Source organism: Melopsittacus undulatus, chromosome 13 (genome assembly GCF_012275295.1).
Source record: "Melopsittacus undulatus isolate bMelUnd1 chromosome 13, bMelUnd1.mat.Z, whole genome shotgun sequence".
Classification (NCBI taxonomy): Eukaryota; Metazoa; Chordata; class Aves; order Psittaciformes; family Psittaculidae; genus Melopsittacus; species Melopsittacus undulatus.
In genome coordinates this window covers 11937180-11957926 of record NC_047539.1, presented here as the reverse complement: position 1 = coordinate 11957926, position 20747 = coordinate 11937180, and the positions used below count along the sequence as shown (strand labels likewise).

Genomic DNA, 20747 nt, shown 5'->3' with positions numbered 1-20747 from the left:
GATCACCTACCTTGACCTGGTCATGCTGGTGGTGATACAGCCCAGGACACAGGGGGTTTCTGGGCTCAAGCCCATGCTGAAGCCAGCTCATGTTCCGACCACCAGGCCCTTCTCCTTGGACTGCTCTGAATCACTTCTCCGTGCAGCCTGTAGCTGTGCTTGGGATTGCCCTGACCCAGGGGCAGGAGCTGCACTCGGCTTTGCTGAACTTCAGGAGGTTGGTCACCTCTCCAGCATGTCCAGGTCCCTCTGGATGCCATCCCTTCCCTCCAGCACGCTGACTGCACCACACAGCTCGGTGTCGTCAGCAAACTTGCTGAGGGTGCTCGATCCCACTGTCTGTGTCACCGACAAAGATGTTGAACAGGGTCTGCCCCAACACCGACCCCTGAGAGACACCATTCCTCACTGGTCTCCAGTTGGACATAGAGCCACTGACCGCAGCTCTCTGCGTGCAGTCATCCAGCCAATTCCTTGTCCACCGGGTGTCCATCCAGCAAATTCACGTCTCTCCCATTTAGAGACAAGGACGTCGTGTGGGAGGATGTTAAATGACATTTATTTGCTCCAGAGAGCACGAACATGGCAGGAAGGGCCGGGGGCAGCTGCTCACTTGCGGGGGGAGGGCAGGCCCCGGAGGTGGTAGATCCAGGAGCCCCCAGGGCAGGAGACCACCAGCCTGCTGGTGACAGGAGCCGGGCCGCCCGCGAAGGAGACGGTGATGGTGGTGCTGCTCTTGGCGCGCAGCACCTCGGGGGCCCTGACGGTGAAGCCCGGGTGCTTCACTGCGTATTGGAACGCCGTGGCCTTCCGGAAGACGTTCCTGAAGGAGATGGAGGTGGTGCCGCCGGCTGGGATGAGGAAGGGGCCCTGGGCTTCAGGGGGCAGCGCAAGGCCGATGAGTGGGATGCAGTACTGCCCACCCAATGCAGAGTTGAGCTGCAGCGTGGCCTTGGCTTCGCCCAGGTGGCAGGGCTCAAAGGTCACTTCCACGCTCAGGTCCGAGCCCCCAGCACTGGCGGGTGCCGCACTGATGGATTTTGCCGTCTGGAAGTCGGCACAGTCGGTCTGTGCAGGGGAGACAAGAGACCATGGGGGGTGGGTCACAACAGCAGAGCCAGCACCTCGGGAAGAACACGATGGTCCCCTGGCCCTGGCCTGGCCCACCCACACCACACTCCTGGTGAGTGCCTGCGGGGAATGGGCACGAGAACTGTGCAAACGTGCCCAGCAGGGACAACCCTGCACCCAAGCCCCAAGACGCCCGACTGCCAGACCTGGGCTGCAAGGGGGAAGCAAGCCCAGGCACCGTGGTGCCTGCAAAAGCAGCTCCAACCAGGGCAGCAGACACGGGCCCGCAAGGGAGGACAGTGCAGCTGGTGACAAGCCCACACCAGTGGGAAGACCCCTGGGCTCACATGGCCACCCTGGCTCTGCCACGCCAAGCCAGAGGCACTTGGAGCCCTTGGTGGAGAGGGCTGGTGCTGGCCAGAGGAGCTGCCTCCCAGCCAGAGCCCCGGCAGCCGCGCTCACCTGTACAAGGTACTCGGTCTTCTGCTGGGCAAAATGCCGTATTTTGGTGGTGATGGTCTGACGGGAGCCCAGCCTGGTGCGGAAATACACGGGCTTCTCTGGCCTGCTCCAGGTGGCTTTCAGCTGCAGCGTGTAAAACAGAGAGCCCAAGTCGCTGCTCTGGAGCACCAGCTGCCCGCTGCTCTCACCCGTTTGCAGGGGCTGATACTCCAAGACAAGATCCGCCTGGGAGGAAGGAAGGAAAAAGCCACTGTGTTAGGCAGAGGCAGGGAACACGTGTGCCTGACAAGGGGCAGCTGGTCCCTGCTGTGCTCAGGCAGTTCCAGAAGGCTGGGCTGCCTTCCCCGCTCTGACTCTCCTCTCTCGGGCACAGCCTTGCTCCTTCTGGGGGACGGTTCACTTAGGGACAGATCCCAACAGCTCAGAGCCCTCCAGCACGATGCCAGAAGCTTCCCACCATAAAAAGCCCCTGTGCTCCCCCAGGGCACACACCACTTCCTGTCAATCCAGGCTGCAGACAACCTGGCCATGGGCTGAGGCTTGTCCTGCAGCCACTCACAGCTGGAAGCACCACACTAAATGAGGGGCACGTGGCACAAGGACCTGCCACGTGAGGCCCACTTGCAGCGTGTTCCAGGGGGCAGCAGGGCAGGCTCCACCAGCACAGGATGATGCCCACTGGGGATATTCTCGCACACTGCTCCCTCTCTAGATCATCGGCAGGGAGCTGCCACCACGGAAGGAAGCCCCACATGGCTCCTTTCAGGCATCACCCTTCAAGAGCATCCCCTGCAGCCAGGAGCAGGGAGAGTAGAGGGAGCCGGAGGAGCTTTGCCCCTACCTTCGACTGTGCAGGGACAGTAAAGTGCTGGGGAACGCTGACGTCGGGCACTTTGCAGTTGATGTCAAACGTCACCGGGACAGGCAGAGGGTTGTCCACCTTGACGCTGGAGGACACTCTCTGCCAAACAGCGGTGCTCATTTGAACAGTGCCCATGGGTCCTGAAGCCACCACCTTGAAAGTCACCATGTGGAACAAGTACTCTCCGGTTGTCTCATTGAGGAAGGTCACCTAAATCAGACAGAAAGGGAAGGGCTGCTCATTCCACACATGAAAACAGACCCAAAACAGCCCACTGAGCTCAGCGCCCTGCTTCCAGGAATGGCTGTGAGCACCCACCGAGGAAGAGCACAAGACCACAGAAAGCACGTGTGGTATTTCATAGGACCTGTGCACGTGGAGGTATGAAGAGGCATGTAGCTTCTTGGTGAGCCAACAGCTCCTTGAAGGGCCCTGCAGACCAGTGTCCTCACTTACCTTTGCCCTGAAGACTCCTTCTTTGTAGGAGAGGAAGGTGAGCTGGTAGTCCTTCTTCGCAGAGCTTGGCACGTCCATGTAGGAACACCCCTGCAGCACAGAACTGCTTTCCAGGTTCTCTGGTTTGAGCATGTCAATAACCACCAGGAACCTGTGGGTGAGAAGGACACAGTGAAGGTCAACACGAAGGACTCCCATAGGATACCCATTGTGTGGGGGTACAATACAGCCCCTCTCACCCTCAGTGCCTCAGGCACAGGGCACCAGCTCTCATCCCCCTTGGAGGAAAGCCCTCCAGGTGCCTCTGCACAGGCAGAACGTGGGTATGGCCAGACACGGCCAAGGAGAGGGACAAGCTTTCAGGAAGGAGCTTCCAGGCACTTCTAGACTTCCTGGGCTGGACTCACCTCTGTGGTCTGTGCAGCCAGTTGGACACAGGGATGAGCTCCGTGTGGCACTTCCTGCATGGAACCTGCCGGGAAATGGCCCCTGAACACCTGGGGGCTTCAGCAGTTCCTTCCAGGTGGTAGCGTAAGCCTGTCCCGTCCGGCAGGGGGAAGAAGATGGAGCCCTACAGACAACGAATAGGACAAGTCGGCTCTGGAGCACCCCTGGCCAGCCCCATGCCTCAGGCTCTCACTGCAGCAACTTCCAGCACGCCCAGCTGGCAGAGCTCTGCCTGCAGCCCTGTCCCGTGCAGGAGGAGGCACCAGCATCGCACCTGCTCAGAGCTGGTTGTGAGTGGGTGCATGGCCCACAGCACATGGCACAGCTACAGGACACAGAGGCAGCATCTCTGGGCAAAGCAAGGAGACACGGGCCCTGCAGCAGAGCTGCTCTGCACATCCCAACACTCCCTTACTGGCCACACTCACCTGGGCACGTCCCTGCCAGCCTGTGCTCATGCAGGGACAGCCCTGGGCAGGGGGTGCCTGTCCCTCATGAGCTCCATTGCCTCAGTCCTGCTGGCCTTAGCCCCAACAGCACTGCCCAGACACCAGCCTCTAAGCTGGCACAACAGGGGCCCACCAGCCGTGGGCCATGGAAAGCTCATATCCATGATCATTCTGGGTGCCCGTGGATCCCAGACACCTGCCTCTGCCATCTCCTCTGCCTCCACAGCAGCTGAAAGCTGCAAGACTCCTCACGCAGGCTCTACATTAAAGACATGCTGAGCACGTGCAACCCTAAGGGCACAGATCTGCTGAGCATCCTGGAGACGGAGACCAGAAATCTCTGACCTCATTTCTGGCCTACTGTAAGGTCAGCTGGAGCGGGACAAGGACCCGGCAGCTCCAGCACCCCAGAGCCCTTCTGAACTGACCCCTTGTGGCACAGAAAACATTGCAGAGGGGCCAGTCACCCCCATGTGCCCAGCCTGAGACCTGCAGGAAGGGCTCCTCCCACAACTCCTGCATGACTGTCAAGAGATCTCTCTCGTTTCCCACTTGCCTGTTCACGGCCAGGAGGGCACTGAGAAACTGCAGGGCAGCTTTGCCCTTCTTGCTCCCTGCAAGCTGCACAAGGACAGGCACAAGTGGTTGTGCCCAGGGCTTGGAGAGCCTGTGCAGCCGTGCGCTGAGCGTGGGGGTCTCTGAGACCCCTGGACTGCCACAAGCAGCCACCAGGAGCTGCGCAGAACAAACTTCATTTCTTGGCCTTCAGAAAGCCTGGCTCTTTAGGTCAGCTGCTCCAACATGTTTGGCGGTCAGGCCCGAGTTCCCATCTGCCCTTTGCCCGTGCCTGGCCCCCAGCCACCACAAAACCCAGCTTCCAACAGAGGGCACAGGACACCTTCAGCTTGGACAGGACCTCTGAAGGTCATCTCGGCCAACCTCCTGCCCAAAGCAGAGTGAGCTACAAGGGTCATGCCACGAGGGTCAGCACACGCTGGCACAGCTCACGTACCTGGTGCTTCTTGTTCTCAGAGCTCATGGTTAGGGGTCTGTAGGTGACCTGGTAGACCTTTTCTTTTTGCCTGGCCTCCAGATGGATCAATTCAGGCCCTTTCCAGTATTTCCCCTCAATGATGGGCTGCAGGGTCCAGGCCTCGCTGCTCGGGTTGGACAGGAGGATGGTCTGGCTCTGCCTCTCACGCACATTGCAGATGAAAGTCAGCGTCTGTAACAGAGGAGCACAGAGGCTGCTGGGTCGTACCCACAACCCTTCCCACTCTTCTCACGCTGGCTCTGCACCAGGACCTGGAGCACAGGGAGCAGCTTTTCCTTGTCACATGCAAAAATTACGCTTTGGCCATAGCTTTTGGAGTAAATCAAGCTGGTTGCTCTTGAAGAAGGGAGCAGAACAAGCCTTTCGCATGCTGGGTGAAACGGGGAGTCCTGAAAGGAAACTCCTGTGCAAGGACAAGATCTGCAGCCACACAGCCCCTTCCTTCGTGGGCAGGAGGAAGAGGAGCTCCACGCTCTCTTTGGGAGCAAGAGCCAACAGCTCCCAGGCTGCCCCATCCCAGGGGCTGGATGAAGATGCCTTGCCCCTTCCTACTGCTGAATGCCTTCCCCTGGCCCAGCAGGGGGGAGAAGTGTGGCTGCAGGTGCAGTGCTGGGATACAGTGAGGTGGCTCTGTGAGGAGGGTCTCAGAAGAGCCCGGCAGGGTGTTCCCATGGCACGGGTGCTGCAGTGCAGAGCCAGGACAGCTGAGCTGCTCACTGGAGGAGCAGCACCTTGAACAGGGGAGAAAGGCAATGACAGGGCTCAGGAATTCTGGCAATCCTGCCCAGCAGTTTCTCTCTGGGATACCCCAGCACCAGCGAGTCTGTGCTCACAAGTGTCCTTCAGTTCCTGCCCTGGGAGAGATGTGGTGCAGATGCTGGGGTCCAGGGGCCCATCCTGTCCCTGCTGCGTTACCTCTTTGGGGCCAGGGGCCTCCACGCAGGATCCTGCCAGCGTAAGCCGCAGCGCCTCACTGCCCTGGATGAAGCACCGCAGCCCCTCGTACTGGACAGCCTGGCTCAGCTTCGAGGGGCGGAAGGTCACAACCAAGGGGACATCCATCCCTGGGCTGATGTAACCCTTTGTGGGGCTGATGGAAAAGTCTGGCTTGAAGCTGTCCGTGTCCCACATAAACCTTGCCGAGGAAAGCACAAGGACAGGAAAGAAGGATTAGCCACGGGGAGCTGTGAAGGCAGTGTAAGCCTCAGTGTGAGGCTGCAAGTCTCTTGTGGGCTTTCCCACCACATCTCAGGCCTGACCCTGAGCCACCTGGCAATAAGGCTTCAGGCTGGGCAGGACCTACTGCTTTACCTGACTCTCGTGTCGCCCGCGTTCCGCATGACGACGCGCCGGCACGTGTAGCTCTGCTGCACCACGGCTCCAAAGCTGAGCTGGTTCTGGTCCAGGCTCACGAGGCTGCCCTGGCAGGAGCCCCGCACCACACAGAGGGAGCGCACCAGCCCGCGGCACTCCAGCAGCACTTCCCCGCTGAACGGCTGCATGCGGCGCTTCGGGGAGAAGGTCACCTCCACTTTGCAGGTGTCTCCTCTGCCCTTCAGCTTTAGATCCTTGCTGGGCTTCAAGCACAGAACCTACCCGAAGAAACGAGTGGAGACTATTTCATCTGGCAAGCAAGCTGTGGAGCCTCCCTCACCACACTCAGGGAAGAGGCTTCCAATTCCTCTTCTGTCCCCACCAGCACTGCCCCAGTCCCACTCATTCCCTCCTAGGCATTCCTAGGGAATACCAAAGGTGTTTTCTACCATGTGTCCACCTGGTCACGGTGAGGTCAACTCTGTCTTCTAAAGCTTTCACATACGTTCCAACAGAGCTGCAACTCTCCCTCTTTCAAGATTCACCTCCCTCACCTTTCCAGATCTAAAACACATGGCTGCATCCTGATGGATGTGTCTAAAACAGGCTAGAGGAATTGTGCTGCCTTCTCACTTCTGGCTCTCGGGGAGTCCTGGCCCCAGCTCAGCTGAAGCATTCGCACTGCAGGCATCTGCTGCCAGAGCAGTGCCAGCAGGGAGGACAGGGCAGGCACAGGCAGCCAGGGCAGCCCACACCTGAGTCATTACCTGCTAGCTCCCACCCACAGCAGCTCAGCGCTCCCTGCAGGCACACCAAAGTGCTCTGCAGAGAAGGAACGGGCCTTACCCCAGCTTCCTGCAACTCTGGCACGGTGGACGTGACCCTCAGCTTAAAGGTGAGAGGGGCTGCACTCTTGTTGGCTACGGTGACCATCTTCTTCACCGTCTGTCCAATGCAGACGTTTCCCAGCTTCACCACCTTTCCTGGTGGATTCACAACGTCAACCTGAGGCGGTAGGGATTGATATCAAGCCAAAGGAAAGAAGGAGAAAAGGCTTTCTGCCACTCTCGTGGCAGAAACCCAAACCATGGGAGGCTGGGGAAGAGAGGAGGAAATGAGAAAACCCTGCCGGTTGCCACCTGGAGCTTTAGCCTTTAGATTTCATCTCACCTTCATTTTTATGCCCCTTCCTTGGGCCTCATCAGTCAGTTTCTCTCCCGGGGCACACGGAGGCAGCAACAAGCTGTTGGGGCTGTTGTCATTTTTCGGTGTCTGTAGGGGCTGTGCACAGAAGGAAGAGAAACCATAGGCAGGATGAGTTTCTTGACCTTCACCATGTGAGCAGGCTCCCCAGCTGAGCCATCCCCTCCCACATTCCTTCCCCCCAGGGGCAGGGATTATCCAAGTCCCTCTGCAGCCTGCCAGCAGAGCTGGCTAACCCTGGAAGGCCACCAGGATTTGCCCTGCGCACTGCCCCCGTCTCCGTGCACAAGCCTGGCCATGCTGGAGTGCTGGGAATCTACAGAGTGTGCACAGACCTTCCCCCTCACCTGCTCCTCAGCAAGGTGCTGCTGCTCAAACTGCACTGAGTAAACCTCACAGGGCTTCTTCACCACCACTGTCCCCTCTTCCCCATGGCTCTGGGGCAGCAGCGGTCCCAGCTCCAGCTCTGCAGGGATGGACTCCAGCCGTGGCTCCAGACCACGTCCCAAGACCGGCACCTGCAGGCGTTGGCTGCTCTGGCAAATCTGGATCTGCAGCTCGCCCCGGTAGCACTTCTGCAAAGAAGCAGCACAGAAAGCTCCTCCGTGAAGCCCCAGCTGACAGCACCTCCAAGTCAACAATCGCCCAGGGTCAGGGGTCTTGTCAGCACCTCCAAGCTGAACCCAAAACAGGTATTTACTTAGAGCAGGGGCTACAGCATCTGCATGGCTCTCAGGAACTGCAGCGAGTCCTGCTGTGGAGCATAACTGGACAGTTGGCTCCCAGGTGGATCTAAAATGGGCTCTCAGAGGTTTTCACCTGGGCACGGGGGGAGCGCAACGCTCATGAGAAAGGTCTGCTTTCTCAGACACAGTCCTGGCACTGCAGCACCAGGCAAACATCAGCTGTGTGCAAGAGACACCTGAGCTCTCACTGGACACAAATAAGGATCATCTTCTCTGCTCAGTGCTTGCCTCTGGTCAAAGCCAGACACGAGACGCTGAAATCTCCACGAGCAATTGAGATCCCTGGGACTGTCCCCAGGCATGGAAGCACTTGTGTCCATCCTGTCACACGCTACCAGTTTCCAAGTCACGGTGGCCACATGCAAACTGCCTTTGGGAATGCTCCATCATTTAAGCTGACTCCCGAACTGCTTGGGAACGTGCAGGGGAAACTGAGGCGCAGGAAGCTCCACGTGGAGGCAGAGCTCATCCCCAGCTTCCTGGGCTGGCCTCCCCTTACCACACTGCCCTGCCAGACATCCTGGCATGACACCCACCAATCTCACCTCTTCCGTGGGTGAAAAACGGACTTGGACGTGGCACTGCTGTCCTGGAGCGAGGCTTCCAGCTGAGGGCAGCACCTCAAAGCCACAGGGCACAGACTTCATCTCCTCCAGCAGCTTCTGGTGCTCGCTCCCTGGCAGATGTTTGTCCACCTGCGCACAGAAACCAGTGGCGTGAGGTCTCCTTGGTCTGTGAGGACAGACCTTCGGTTCCTGCAGTGCTCCGAGATGCTGGCACGGTGCAGGAAGCACCTTCATCCCACCCAGACGTGGCCACCACTGCCTAGAACTGGAGGGCAAACATGCTGGCAGGGCAGGCAGATGAGGAGGCAGTGTCCTCAGAGAAGGAGGAATGGGTGAAGACGGCAGAGAAGTGAAGCATCAGCTAGTGAACAGGCCCAGGTGAACCAGCCTTGCTCTGTACCCTCAAAAGCTTCCTCAAGCGAGCTGCAGCCCAAGTGCTCAGGCAGCCAGAGGGGCACAAAAGGCAAGAAAGGCAAAGAGAACCCAACCGAGAAGTTGTGTGTTACACGTTGTCTGTGCTTTACCTCCTGAACAGGATCAGTCATGCTGATGGACCATTTACAGGGGACCTGGAACGTGTTGTGGAGCTGGATGGTTTCTTCCTGGCACTGCCCACACTGGACAGCAGAGAACTCCAGCCTGTCCCTGGACACGCAGAGGGACGGCTCAGCCACCATGGCACGGAGGCGGACCTGGAATGTGGGGCCTCCTCTGACCTAGAGAAGGACAGAGCATCCGGTTGAGAGCCCACCCGATACTCACTGCTGTGCCAAACCTGCTGCCTGCCCCAGAAGCTGGAGTACCTTGATGGGCAGGAGCACATCCACTTTTCCCAGGGGCACGTTGGCACTTTGTGGGTCGAAGCACACTTCAAATGTCTTGCTCTCACAGGAGGGCAGGTGCTTCACACACTCCAGGCACACACTGAAGCCTGAACACAGCAAAATAAAGCAGCTGAGATATGCAAGCAACAGGAAATGGCTCAGAAGCACGGTAAGGCCACAGGGGTGTCCTGGCTGGCAGCTCTGGGAAAGACCCCTTTGCATCTCCAGAGAAGCTGCTCTTCTCCCTCTGGCACTGCCCAAAGCAAAAGGACTTTCACAACCAGAATCCAGGGGTTACATAGTAAAAAGAAATCACATTGCTTGAGGAACTCCAGCAATTCCTTCATCAAGCATCTCAGGGAAGGATGCATAGACCTCTCCAAAGGAGAATTGCCACCTAAGATACTAAATGCTGGGGTGTTCCCTGGACAGCGGCTTAGAAGAGACGACTGGCCACCCCGCAAAGACAGCAGTCACCATGTGCTGGAGCTGCAGCCTTACCTCAAGGCCTCTTTGGGAAGCCTGTTTCCATAGAGCAGAGGATCCCACAGGCCGGTCAATAAAGGCTGAGCAGAAGTGCTCTGGCACTATGAACTCTAAACAAAGCACTTCTGAACCACAGAGGGTCCATCTGTTTGCAACATAAACCCTCAGAGTGCACAAAGAAACTGGGATGATGCTCACGGGAGCCAAGAGCAGAAGATGCTGAGAGGCGATCAAGGTGATCAGCCCTTCTGGCCCCTGCAATCAGATTTTAGGGCAGCCACAGGCAGAGCAGGTCTCTGGGCACTGCTCGCCAGAAGTCAGGCTCTTGAACAGGGCACCCAGCACGGGGGTACTAAGGAGGAAAAAGCTGTCCAAGGAAGTACTCAAATCTCCCCGTGACCAATGGCTTCAGCTGATGTGTCAGAGATAGCTCCTTCAAGCCCCTGTGAAGCCTCTCCACCACGGGTTACCTGTGTTATACAGGACATATCCATCGACACGGAAAGATGCGGGGAAGTGCCCGGTGTTGGTGATCTTCACCATGTGTGTGTGGATGTCACCGGGAACGACATAGCCAAGGTCCAGGATGTATTCGGGCAGCTCAGCTCTGAAAGGAGGAGTAAGGAAACTCTGTAAACCCCAGCATGGCGTGGGCTGGAGAAGCAAATGGAGTGGATAATTCTGTATTCACTGCTCTGAAAGCTCAAGCCAAGCCCAGGAAACCCAAGGCCTGAGTACCCAGTAATAACACTTGGCTAAGTCATGGGGAGTGCAGGGCCTAGGATTTATCAGCCACCAATGGGATCTTCGAGTGACTTTAAAGTGGGTACTGGACACAGTTCCTATGCTGCAAAAAGCCATTGCAGAGAAGTCCACTGCATCTCCACTGATCTCAATCAAACTGCTAAGCTGGTGTCCAGCCCAAGCCTGAAACTGCTTCAGGACCTTGTCATAGCATTTCCTTGCAGAGGCCTTTGGCAGGCAATCCCACTTGGAAAAGTGCATAAGGGATCTGGACCATTCCCTGCTCTTCCTGCATAGTGGGGTCTGTTTCTTGGCACAAAGACGCCGGCTTTGAGATGCCCCTTTCAGAGCTGGTCAGCAGGGCTGGTGCCTGTGCTGTCTGCAAGGGCTTGCTCGTCTGCACCCCTCAGCTCTGAGAACAGAACCCAGCAACTGTGGGGAGGGGAGCACCTCCAGAGCTCAGGGGAGCACTGTGCAAGCGAGGACACCGAGCTGCCCACAGGGAGCACATCATAGCTCTCAGCATCAGGCCCCTTCTGAAGTCCGCAGCTGTTCCCAGCTCTGAGACACAAGGAGCTCTCAGGAGCAGGCCTGCACTGCTGGCTGTTACCCTCGGGGCCCCTGCACACAGGATACAGGACTCCCTACTAACTTGAGAAGCCTCCGATGTACACGCTGGTGAAAGGCAGTGTCCTCCGGGGGACGGGAGCTGAGAGCTTTCTGCTGTTCCACAGCATGTTCCTCCATCAGCATCTCCTCCATCTGCATCTGCAGCTGAGCATCCCACTGAGGAAAATAAAGACAGGGGCTGCTTAGCAAAGGTCCTTCCCAAGGCACAAGCTTGTCTCAGGTGGAGGATCCCACCCTGCTCTTGTTGAGAGAGGCGATGGAGTCATTCTGTCTCACTGCTCAGTGTCTGGGACACTTTCTGCTCTCTCAGGCAGGATCATAGCTCCAAAGAAATGAACTCCAGTGTCTCTCCCTGCCCAGTTATCAAAGCTGATCTGGACACATGGACAGACAAGCCAGAAACCTTCCAAAGCTCCAAGTATGTCCCTGCCCCCAGTTAGTGCCAAAGCAGCTTGGACAAAAGCTCTCCTGGAAAGGGAACCATGAGAGAGCTGGAGCCTCTCGGAGATCCAGAACACAGCACAGCCTCAGGGTGCATTCAGGCTGCTGCTTTACACGCTGTAAAGCTGGCAGGGCTTGGCCAGTGAGCAACAAAACCCCCAGCACCGACCTGAATGTCCTTCAGAGCACCATAAACCCAACTGCTTGAGCACAGCCCTTAGCATCTCCTGGGGTAGTCAGGAGCTGGTGCATCTCCAGGAGGGACAACTCCCAGAGGTGGGCAGCCCATGGGGCACGCTGAGCTGACACAGTCCGTGGCCAGGGCTGTGCAGGGAGGCACCCAGTGCCAGCAGAGCCCTGGGCACAGGGCCGTGGGGCGCAGGGGCTCCAGTGACACGCAGGAGGGTGGCACGTGTGGGACAGGGCAGCAGCTCTACTCACCATGGTGCCCGAGTCATCCATGCGGGGCTCGGCTGCCACAGCCTCCCCCAGAGCAATGGCCTCGTCTCTCTGGCTGCCTTTGTCCAGCTTTTCTTGGGCCTTTTGGAGGATCTTCTCATATTTGGCGTTGCCTGAAAGCACAGAACACCACCAATAGCAGTGGGGCAGCACAAATCCCATGGAAGACGGGAAGCCCCATTCCCCCAACATGCAGACAGACACAAACTGCTCCAGCAAGGGAGGAAAAGGCGATCCTGCTGCTTCTCACCCCCAGCCGTCTTTCTCGCCACACAGGAGCATCTCAGCCCCACAACGTGATGCAAACCCAACCCTGTCAAAATCCCTGCCAGCTTCTCTTGCAGCTTCCCTGTACTTTTCTGCCCAGCCCTCGTCTTCCCAGACCTCTGCCATACGCTGGCAAGCTGTGCAGGATGGTTCCTGCGACAAAGCCACACGGGCTCGTCTGCCAGAGACCAAGGAAGCAACCAGAGGGCTGAGTTTGCCTGACAGCCCTGAAACCTCCAGGCCTGGCACAGGTGCCCGTGAGCTGCCCTGTGGGCATATGGCATGGGGGAAAGCCAGGTGACCTTCCTGGCGAGCAGACAGGCAGTGCTCACCTTTGATGTTCCTGGGCAGGTTCAAGTGGATCCTGGGAAAGGTCCCTTCTCCTTTCAGGCAGACTTTTTCTGGCTCCAGGTGACCCACTTGGATCTGGAAAGCCCTGCAGAAGACTCCAGGCACTCCTGGCAGGTAATAGACTTTCAGCACTTGCTGCTTGCCAGGTTCAACGTAACCCTGCGGGGCACAGAAGAGGGAGGGAGGTTGTGTACCAAAGAGGACTCAGTGGAGGGATGGCTCACACGACAGACACGCTGAGACAACAAGACAGCTTCTCATACATAAGGAAACATCAGACATCACCACCTCCAGCTTTCTTGTACCCAAACGCCCGAGTCTCCTACACCAAGATGCAGTATGTCCTTCAGAGGCCTCGCAAGGCTGCCCTCTGCTCAGCATGAGCACAGCTATTCTGCTGACAGGGTTTACCCTCTGCTAGCCAGAGCCAGGCACAACAAACCAAAGCTATTTCTCCAGCTGCTCTGGAAGAGCACCGAAGGGCCTGCGCTTCCAGCAGGGCCAGCAGCTCCTGGCAGCAGCTTGCAGGAGAGGACATCAGCGTGTCATCCCTCAGGCAGACAAGCACTGAGGAAGGTGGAAGCCACTTGGCCCTTTGCTTCCTCTTCCCATTGCAAAAGGGCACCAAGGCAGGAACACTGCTCCAGCTCTAAGACACCCAGGCAGAATGACAACTGGGATGGAGTGATGCTCCAGTGATGGCACAACCAGAGAGCTCAGCACTCAGCTCCAAAGAGCTCCCGCAACCATCGTGCCTCCCACTGCTGGTTGCTGTAGGACAGCAGAGCCAGCGGCGGCCAAGGCCAGTCAGGGGCTCCATTAGGATTGTGCTCGATGCATCTCCTCTGCCTCTGCAGCAATCGCTCACAGCCCTGTCTCTCCTGCCTGGTTTTGGACGGGGGCTGTGTGCTCATTCCCCCTATTTTCCCCCAAAACTCTCTCCTGGGCAGCCTGACACAGGCCGGGTGAAGCCCTTGTGCTACTCACCATGCTGGGCACGACCAGGGGCACGCCAGGCAGAGGGCTGGCTGCAGTGCCTGTGCCGGGGCTCAGCACCACAAAGGCAAATCCCAGCTTCCCACTGTTCTGCAGGGTCACTGCTGCTTCCGAGACTTTGTTAAACACCTGAGGAGAGGACAGAAGAGCAGGAAGTTACAGGCACACGTCTGCTGCTCACAATTTCATTCCTCTTCCATTGGGTCGAAAGCAAAGGAACACAGCCCAGAAGCAGGGAGCGCACAGGAGAGATGGGCACTGGGCTCTCTGGGTTAACCCGGACAACCCGCGACTGCAGGGTACCTCTGAGCCCTACACAGGGACAGGTATTTGTGGCAGAGGTGCAATTACAACCATGGAAAGATCAGGAAGAAACCAAGGAGGGGACACAAGCCCTCTGCACTTGAAGGTGTCACCCAACAGCGAGCTGAAACACAGGAGGAGGCACTGAGGCATTTCAGGAGAAAAGCACCTGCACACAAGTATTTGTGGGCAAAATACAAGCCAAAAAGGAGACAAACAGGGCAACACACACACGGCCAATAGCTGGAAACAGCTGTGGGGTTGTAACTGGAAAGAAGTACAGTGAGGGTTATTCTGGGACATTCTATCCAGCTACAGTGACTGGAAGCCCAAGTCAGCTGCCTCCTTGGCCGATGAATCAGGAGCATTAAAAGAGAGCACCTCCTTGCACCTCTGGCTTTAGGAGCCCATCAGCGGATGGACATCTGAGGGACACATCCCTCTGGAGAGCAACACTGGGATCCTGCCTGTCCCAGGAGGCAGCGGTAGTTCCCTCCAAGAGGATGGATTCCCAACTTTGGGCTGGGCTGGAGATGGCCATTAAACACCAGCTTGGAGCTATCACCCAAACGCTGGACTTCCGAGCCACAGAGCCAGCAGAGCAGCTGGGAAGGGGGGAGAGCCCTCGACCCGGGGGGGCAGCAGCCCACCGGTCATGGCTGGAGACAAGGAGCTCTGACAAGAGCAGCGTGCGGTACCTGCAGCCCACAGTCGATCTCAGTGGTGTCCAGGAGGTAGCTGATGCCTGAGGCCTCCCCACGCAGAGCCACCTCGTAGCAGGAGTCCAGAGCTCTCTCCGGATACACCATGCTGAAGGGAGCCTCAGGAACTCCTCTGTTGAGCAGGAGCACCTGCAGCAGCAGCAAGAAAGCAACATGGAAATACATGAAGAATCCTCTTTACTTACTGAAGGCTCACTTCTTTTCTACTTTAGCAATTAACATCTGTAAAAGGCAGAAGATGCTGAGCGCTGCTGCCAAATACAACAGGACAAGTTCTGCCTCAGGGCTTTTTCATGCAAAGCAGGGATAACTTCACACAAACAGAGCCACTCTGGCCTTATTCCCCTGACACAGAGCACTCCACTTGACCTGCAGTGGCAAGGACCTGCTCAGCACCACCAACTTGATTCAGACCCATCCCACACCTCCACCAGGCTCACTGCTGCCCACGAGCCATCCGGATCCACCCCATGCCCTGCCACCCGTCCTGCTCACCTTGTAGCTGTGGCTTGAGCCAACAAACACCTTCCCGACGCTCAGCTGGTCGCAGCTGAGTTCCACCTGGGGCCCGACGCCTTCCCCACTGATGCACAGGGGCAGCCTGGTCTCACAGCCTGTGGAGTGAAATCACTGTGAGCGCAATTCCTTCTGCTACCCGGCACCTTCCAGGTTGTCTCAGTGCTGCTGCCGGTCCCTGGCCTGCATGGAACCACCTCCAGATGCTCCAGGAGAAGATACGGGACCCATCTCGTCCCTCAGGAGATCAGCCTTGGGGCTGGTTTCTCATTTCTAACCAACCCCCTGGGATGGTGTCTCAGAGAACCACAGAATGGTTTGCATTGGAAAGGACCTCAAGATCATCCACTTCCAGCCCCTTGCCATGGACAGCGACACCTTCCACTAGACCAGGCTGCTCCAAGTCCCATCCAGCCTGAAACCTGAACATTGCCAGGGACGGAGCAACTTCCTTGGGCAGCCTGTTCCAGTGCCTCACCACTCTCACAGCAAACAATTTCTTCTGGATATCTAAACTAAATCTCCCCTGTTTAAGCTCAAACCCATCACCCCTTGTCTCATCCCTCAAGCCCTGGAAAACCAGTCCTCTCACTGAGCAGATCATATAAGTCAGACATATACTGCTAACGTACACATCCCTTGGTGCAAAGGCAACTGACACCTCAAGGCTTACAGCCAAACTCCAGGGTGGCTTCTTTCCCTTAGATTTGCTAGAGATGACAGAGCACAAGATCTTCAGTCTGAAAGCTGCTCTCAGCCACTGAAGCCTGAATCCCGGCTCAAATTTTGGATGAGATCTCACTGCCATCCCATTCTACTCTGCACACAAGGCGAGCAGCACCAGGAGGAGGAGAGAGCCACGCAATCAAGACTCATCTTGGAGGTAAATGGTCTACAGGCTCCTGGTGCTCCTTCATTAAAGCTGTGTGTGTTGCAAATGCTGGCAAACCCGTGCCAGGAAAGCTTATTCCTTCACTGCTTTGTCTCTTCTGAGGTCAGGAAGCCAGAGCCAGGCATCCTGAGCCCTGGCCTCGGACAGGAGACCACTGGGAACTGCAGGGACAGCAGCATGTGCCAGCACTGTCCTCTTGAGCCCTCCAGAGCTACACGAGATCCCAGTGGGCTGGAAGAGTGTTTGTACCTCCTCTGTGGGAACAGGAGCAGGAGGAAGGAGCTGTACCTGAGATGTCACAGTAGGCTGCCTCTTGGTAGACTCTGGCTTCTTTGGGCTTAAAGATCACATTGATTTCAAAGTGAAGAATTTGGCAAGATATCTCCCTCCTGAAACAGAAGTGACAGCAAACCATTTATCTTCAAACAGCACATTCTTGTTGCCACTACAGCCCTGTAAGCCTTTATTTAGAGCATCAGCAAAGAGCAAGGAGCAAGCAACACTTGTCAACAGAATTTAGAGGAGAGCTTGGAAGCAGCTGCAGAAACACCTTCCAAAGTCCCTCGCCTTTACTGGCACCCGGAAGGGGCTTTTGTTACCCTCAGAAGAGACTGAGCTCTGCCTCAGGGATTTAAGTCTGGGCCACGCTACCAGTTTCTGCAACTGTCTGCTGCTTCCTCAGGGTCTTCTCTCTCTGCTGCTCTCCCACAGGATCCTGGCACTGGTGCTCAGGCCCAGGAAGCCTTGTCACACATTTCAGCAGGCATCCCTGGTTTCTATAGGCTCTCAATTCCTCCAACTGCCTTAAGCAAAGGCACCTCGTACAGCCCTTCAGCCCCTAGCATTACAAATACACTTGACTTAAGTAGCTACACCTCTGGCAACCGTAATAACGCTCTACAGGAATTCAATATTGAGTTGACAGAAGCAGATAAAAACAACAGAGTCATTTTTCTATCAGCACAGCCAGGCTCTGATTCCACTCTGCTCTTGGCTATTCTCAGGAATTTGTCCAGAAGAGCCTTGAACTGACTGGAGCCTCCAGCACTCCTGCAGCATCAATATTTACTAGCTATGGTTCTGCCACTGACACAGCACTGACAGCTTAGAGGACAGCCCCACAAAAATTAAAGAGCTACAACATGGGAAGTTATTGGCCTGCAGCTGCAAGTAGTTCCCTGATGCACAACCTGCTCTGAGTCAGGAGAACACGGGCAAGGACAGGCAGAGAAGAACCCTTTCAAACACCAACCGCCAGTAACTGCAAAAGTCTGAAAGAGTAAAGTCACTTGGATTCTTCTCAAAACCTGCACAAAGTCCCCATGTGGGACAGGAGACACTGCCCATGACACAAAGCCCTTGCTGCCCCGGCCTCCTCCCATTCCTGCATCCCCATTCCTCTAGCCAGGGCAGCTGGAGCTGGCTCAGGGCCTCAAGGCATCTGTCTGACTCTGCAGTTGATCCCGGCCCCAGATAACCCAAACTCAACATCACAACGCTGAGCTGCCACTGCACCAAAAAGTACAGCTTCAGCAAGAACCTGGAGAACACTGCAAAGGTGCATCTCAAACACTGAGGAGTGCAAAGGAGAGCCCAGCAGGGTTACTGCGAGTGCCCAAGGCCCTGGGGGCATGATTTGCTCCATACCGAGACCACACTGACTGCTGCCATCATTCTGTACACACTCTTTAACTAGTGCAGGAGGGAGCTTAGAGCTTTGGGAACGTGCCATTGCTTCCTTTACAAGCTAATCAGAGGAGGGTGCAGCACACACACCCCCTTGCCAGGGATGATGCCTTGCTGGCCACCAAGCACCACAAAGCCATCCAGTGAGGCACCACGATCCTCACAAGTGACACATCTCCATACATCCAAGGTGCTGCTGGGTCCCAAGCACAGCCAGATTACACTTCTCTAAGGCACCTGAGGAACAAGCTTATGGGCTAGCACTAAAGCCTCTCCTTTTCTAGGGATCAGCACAGCTCTCAGGAACAATCCTGATACAGCACCCCCACTGGAGCCTTGCATTCATATCCTCCATCCCAAGAGAACTGACCCAGCGCTTAACAGGCTCAGGTCTCTTGAGCTCCTGACAGGAAATCACCATCCAGCAGGATTCAGTGTATTGGCATGGAAACTTTTGGCAGTCTCTCCACAGAGACATTCCCTGGATCGGCAGGGAAGCTGTAAGCCAGAGCGTTTACCTCCGATGACGGAAGGCCAGGAGACATCATCAGTTACACTTTATCCTACTATTCCATGGCCAAACCACATCTTGAAAGACAGGACCTATACTGGGAAACCCTTTGGCACTTCTCCCTTCATTACTGCTCTAGGGCAGACCACAAAAGCAGAACACTATTTCTCTCGGGAAATTAAAATAGGCTGTTGAAGAGGTTCTTCACATGCCTGCTACTCCCCAGCAAAAAGAACTGCTGGATAAAAGGATGTGCTTCATCCCCCACCCTTGCACACTGGTGACACATGCGGATGAGCCTCGGGACACCTCAGGAGCCAGCGCTCTGCCCACGAGAGCAGGTTCTCTAGAGGATGGCAGCTGAGCAGAGTATAGAGAACTACCACGGATGCTACCCAGGACAGCAATAAAGCTCTGCAGTGCTCTCAACAGGACACTGCAACACTCCTGGCTTCACGGCAGGCTCAGGCTGTGACGGCAGGTGCCCTAAAACACAGACGGTGGCTGCAGGTGATACAAGCACAAACCCCTCAGCTCTCGGACCCCTGGCTTTGCTGCACCAGAAAGCAATGGCACCCAGGAGGGGATGGCACACCACGACTCACAGCTACACAAGTGATCCCTGGGCGAGAGCCAATGCTAATTACACACAGATCCTATTGCTCCTTCCTCAGCCCCTAAATGGTGACAATCTGTGAGACCCCCCCCAGGCTGCCGAAGAAGAAGCTGGCCTTCAAAAGCTGCCCACCACCAGCTGAGGCTGCCCAAGCCACTTGCTTTGCTTTGCAGAGGTGGAAGGTGAGCCACGGAAACCAAGCCAGTGCTCACAGCAAACAATACCCAAAGACAGAGCTGGCAGAGGCAGCACAGTCATGACATCCACAGCACATCCTCTTAGTTCAGGGGCACTCAGGAGAAAGGCAGTGCCAAAGCCAACATCTGCCTCTTTCCACAAATGACTCAACTCTCAGCCCCCACTGGGAAATGGGGCCTCTGCCAAAACCTGAAGGTCTCTGCAGGATCCTCTCGTTTGGATGGGGACCAGCTTGGCTCCCAGCTGAGGTGGACATTTGCAGGAACAAACAACAAGGCTACCTGCTGGCCCAGCCTCTGGATCAACAACAGCAGCACTTTCATAACCTGGATGTCTGCAGGACTGCCTCCACCAGCTCAAAGTTAGCACATGGCACTGAGGAGTCAATGACAGACAAGCACAGGGCATGGTGGCTTGTCAAGGTCAGTGCCATGGTAACAAATCCTTGCCCTCACCTTGCCTCTCATTTCCCTTTCCAAGGAGTCAGCTCCCACAGGTCGCAAGGTGACTTACAGCTAAGCTGTGGTGGGGAGGATGCAGCACAAAGCAAGGACTGTGTCCTGTGGTAGCCACCTGAGCTTCCATCACAGCTGCTTCTGCTGACATCTCACAGGGATTTGCAGAAAGGAATTAAAATTCAACATGAGATGTGCTCGGAAAGTCAGAGCTGCACAACAGCTCCTTCCCCACGGGCCTGGAAGCTGCTCCAAATGTTCCCCCTCACATGGCAAGTCCCAAAGCACTGCCTCCTCTGTCCTGGTCTGATCTGCAGCCAGGACTTAACCCTAGACATGCTGAAGTGACCTGAGGCAGCTTCTGCAGACATCAACACCTGAAATACAGGCAGCTGATGCTCCACTTAGCAAAGCTGCTGCACAAGCCCTGCAAAGCCATCCTGCCCACAAAGCACTTCCAACACCACTGTCCCTCCACCAGCTTCCTAACCTCTGCAAGCAATCACTTCCTCCCAGTCACTTGTCACCAGGGATTGATGATTTCTAGAGGTGCTCCCACAAACCACAGGCAATTGGTGCCAACAAGAGAGGCAGCTGGGACAAGCAACGGTCCCACCTCTGGGGGGGCCCTCCCAAGAACATTCAAGAGCAGTGCAAGAAGGGGGTTGGTCCCAAGCTCCAAGTTATAGGGCCATCCGACAGACAAACACGGTCTGGAAGTCAGTGGCAGGGGATCTGCACATTCTACATGTGTAAAAGAGGGGAAAATACTGCAGTTGGAGAAAGATACCACACATGTCAGGGGGAATGCATGATACCAGCAAGACTCTCCATGGGAAAAGGACTGTTCCATGAAAGAATGGAAATTCATGGAAATCAAAGAGAGCTGATACCTGCACAGACAGGCAGGGGAGAGACTCCTGTAGGAGCCTGCTTTGATTCAGCCCTACAAGCAAACCGTGTAACAGGAAACACTCCATTTAGGAAAGGTTTCCACTCACAGCTTGGGGCCAAGCTACA

General features: G+C 56.2%; 1 protein-coding gene across 1 annotated transcript; it reads right to left on the bottom strand.

Moving 5' to 3' along the window:
- Window positions 1-609: 609 nt before the first annotated feature.
- On the bottom strand, window positions 610-10483 carry LOC117436935 (hydrocephalus-inducing protein-like). The gene is made up of 16 exons (XM_034069014.1): window positions 10411-10483; window positions 9434-9561; window positions 9155-9346; window positions 8610-8759; window positions 7789-7893; window positions 7286-7396; window positions 6962-7120; window positions 6113-6393; window positions 5717-5936; window positions 4760-4972; window positions 3259-3422; window positions 2852-3002; window positions 2375-2605; window positions 1534-1758; window positions 917-1068; window positions 610-823 (listed from the first exon to the last, which is right to left on the bottom strand). Exons 1-16 carry the CDS (start codon window positions 10481-10483, stop codon window positions 610-612), a joined length of 2769 nt encoding a protein of 922 aa, XP_033924905.1.
- Window positions 10484-20747: the final 10264 nt, after the last annotated feature.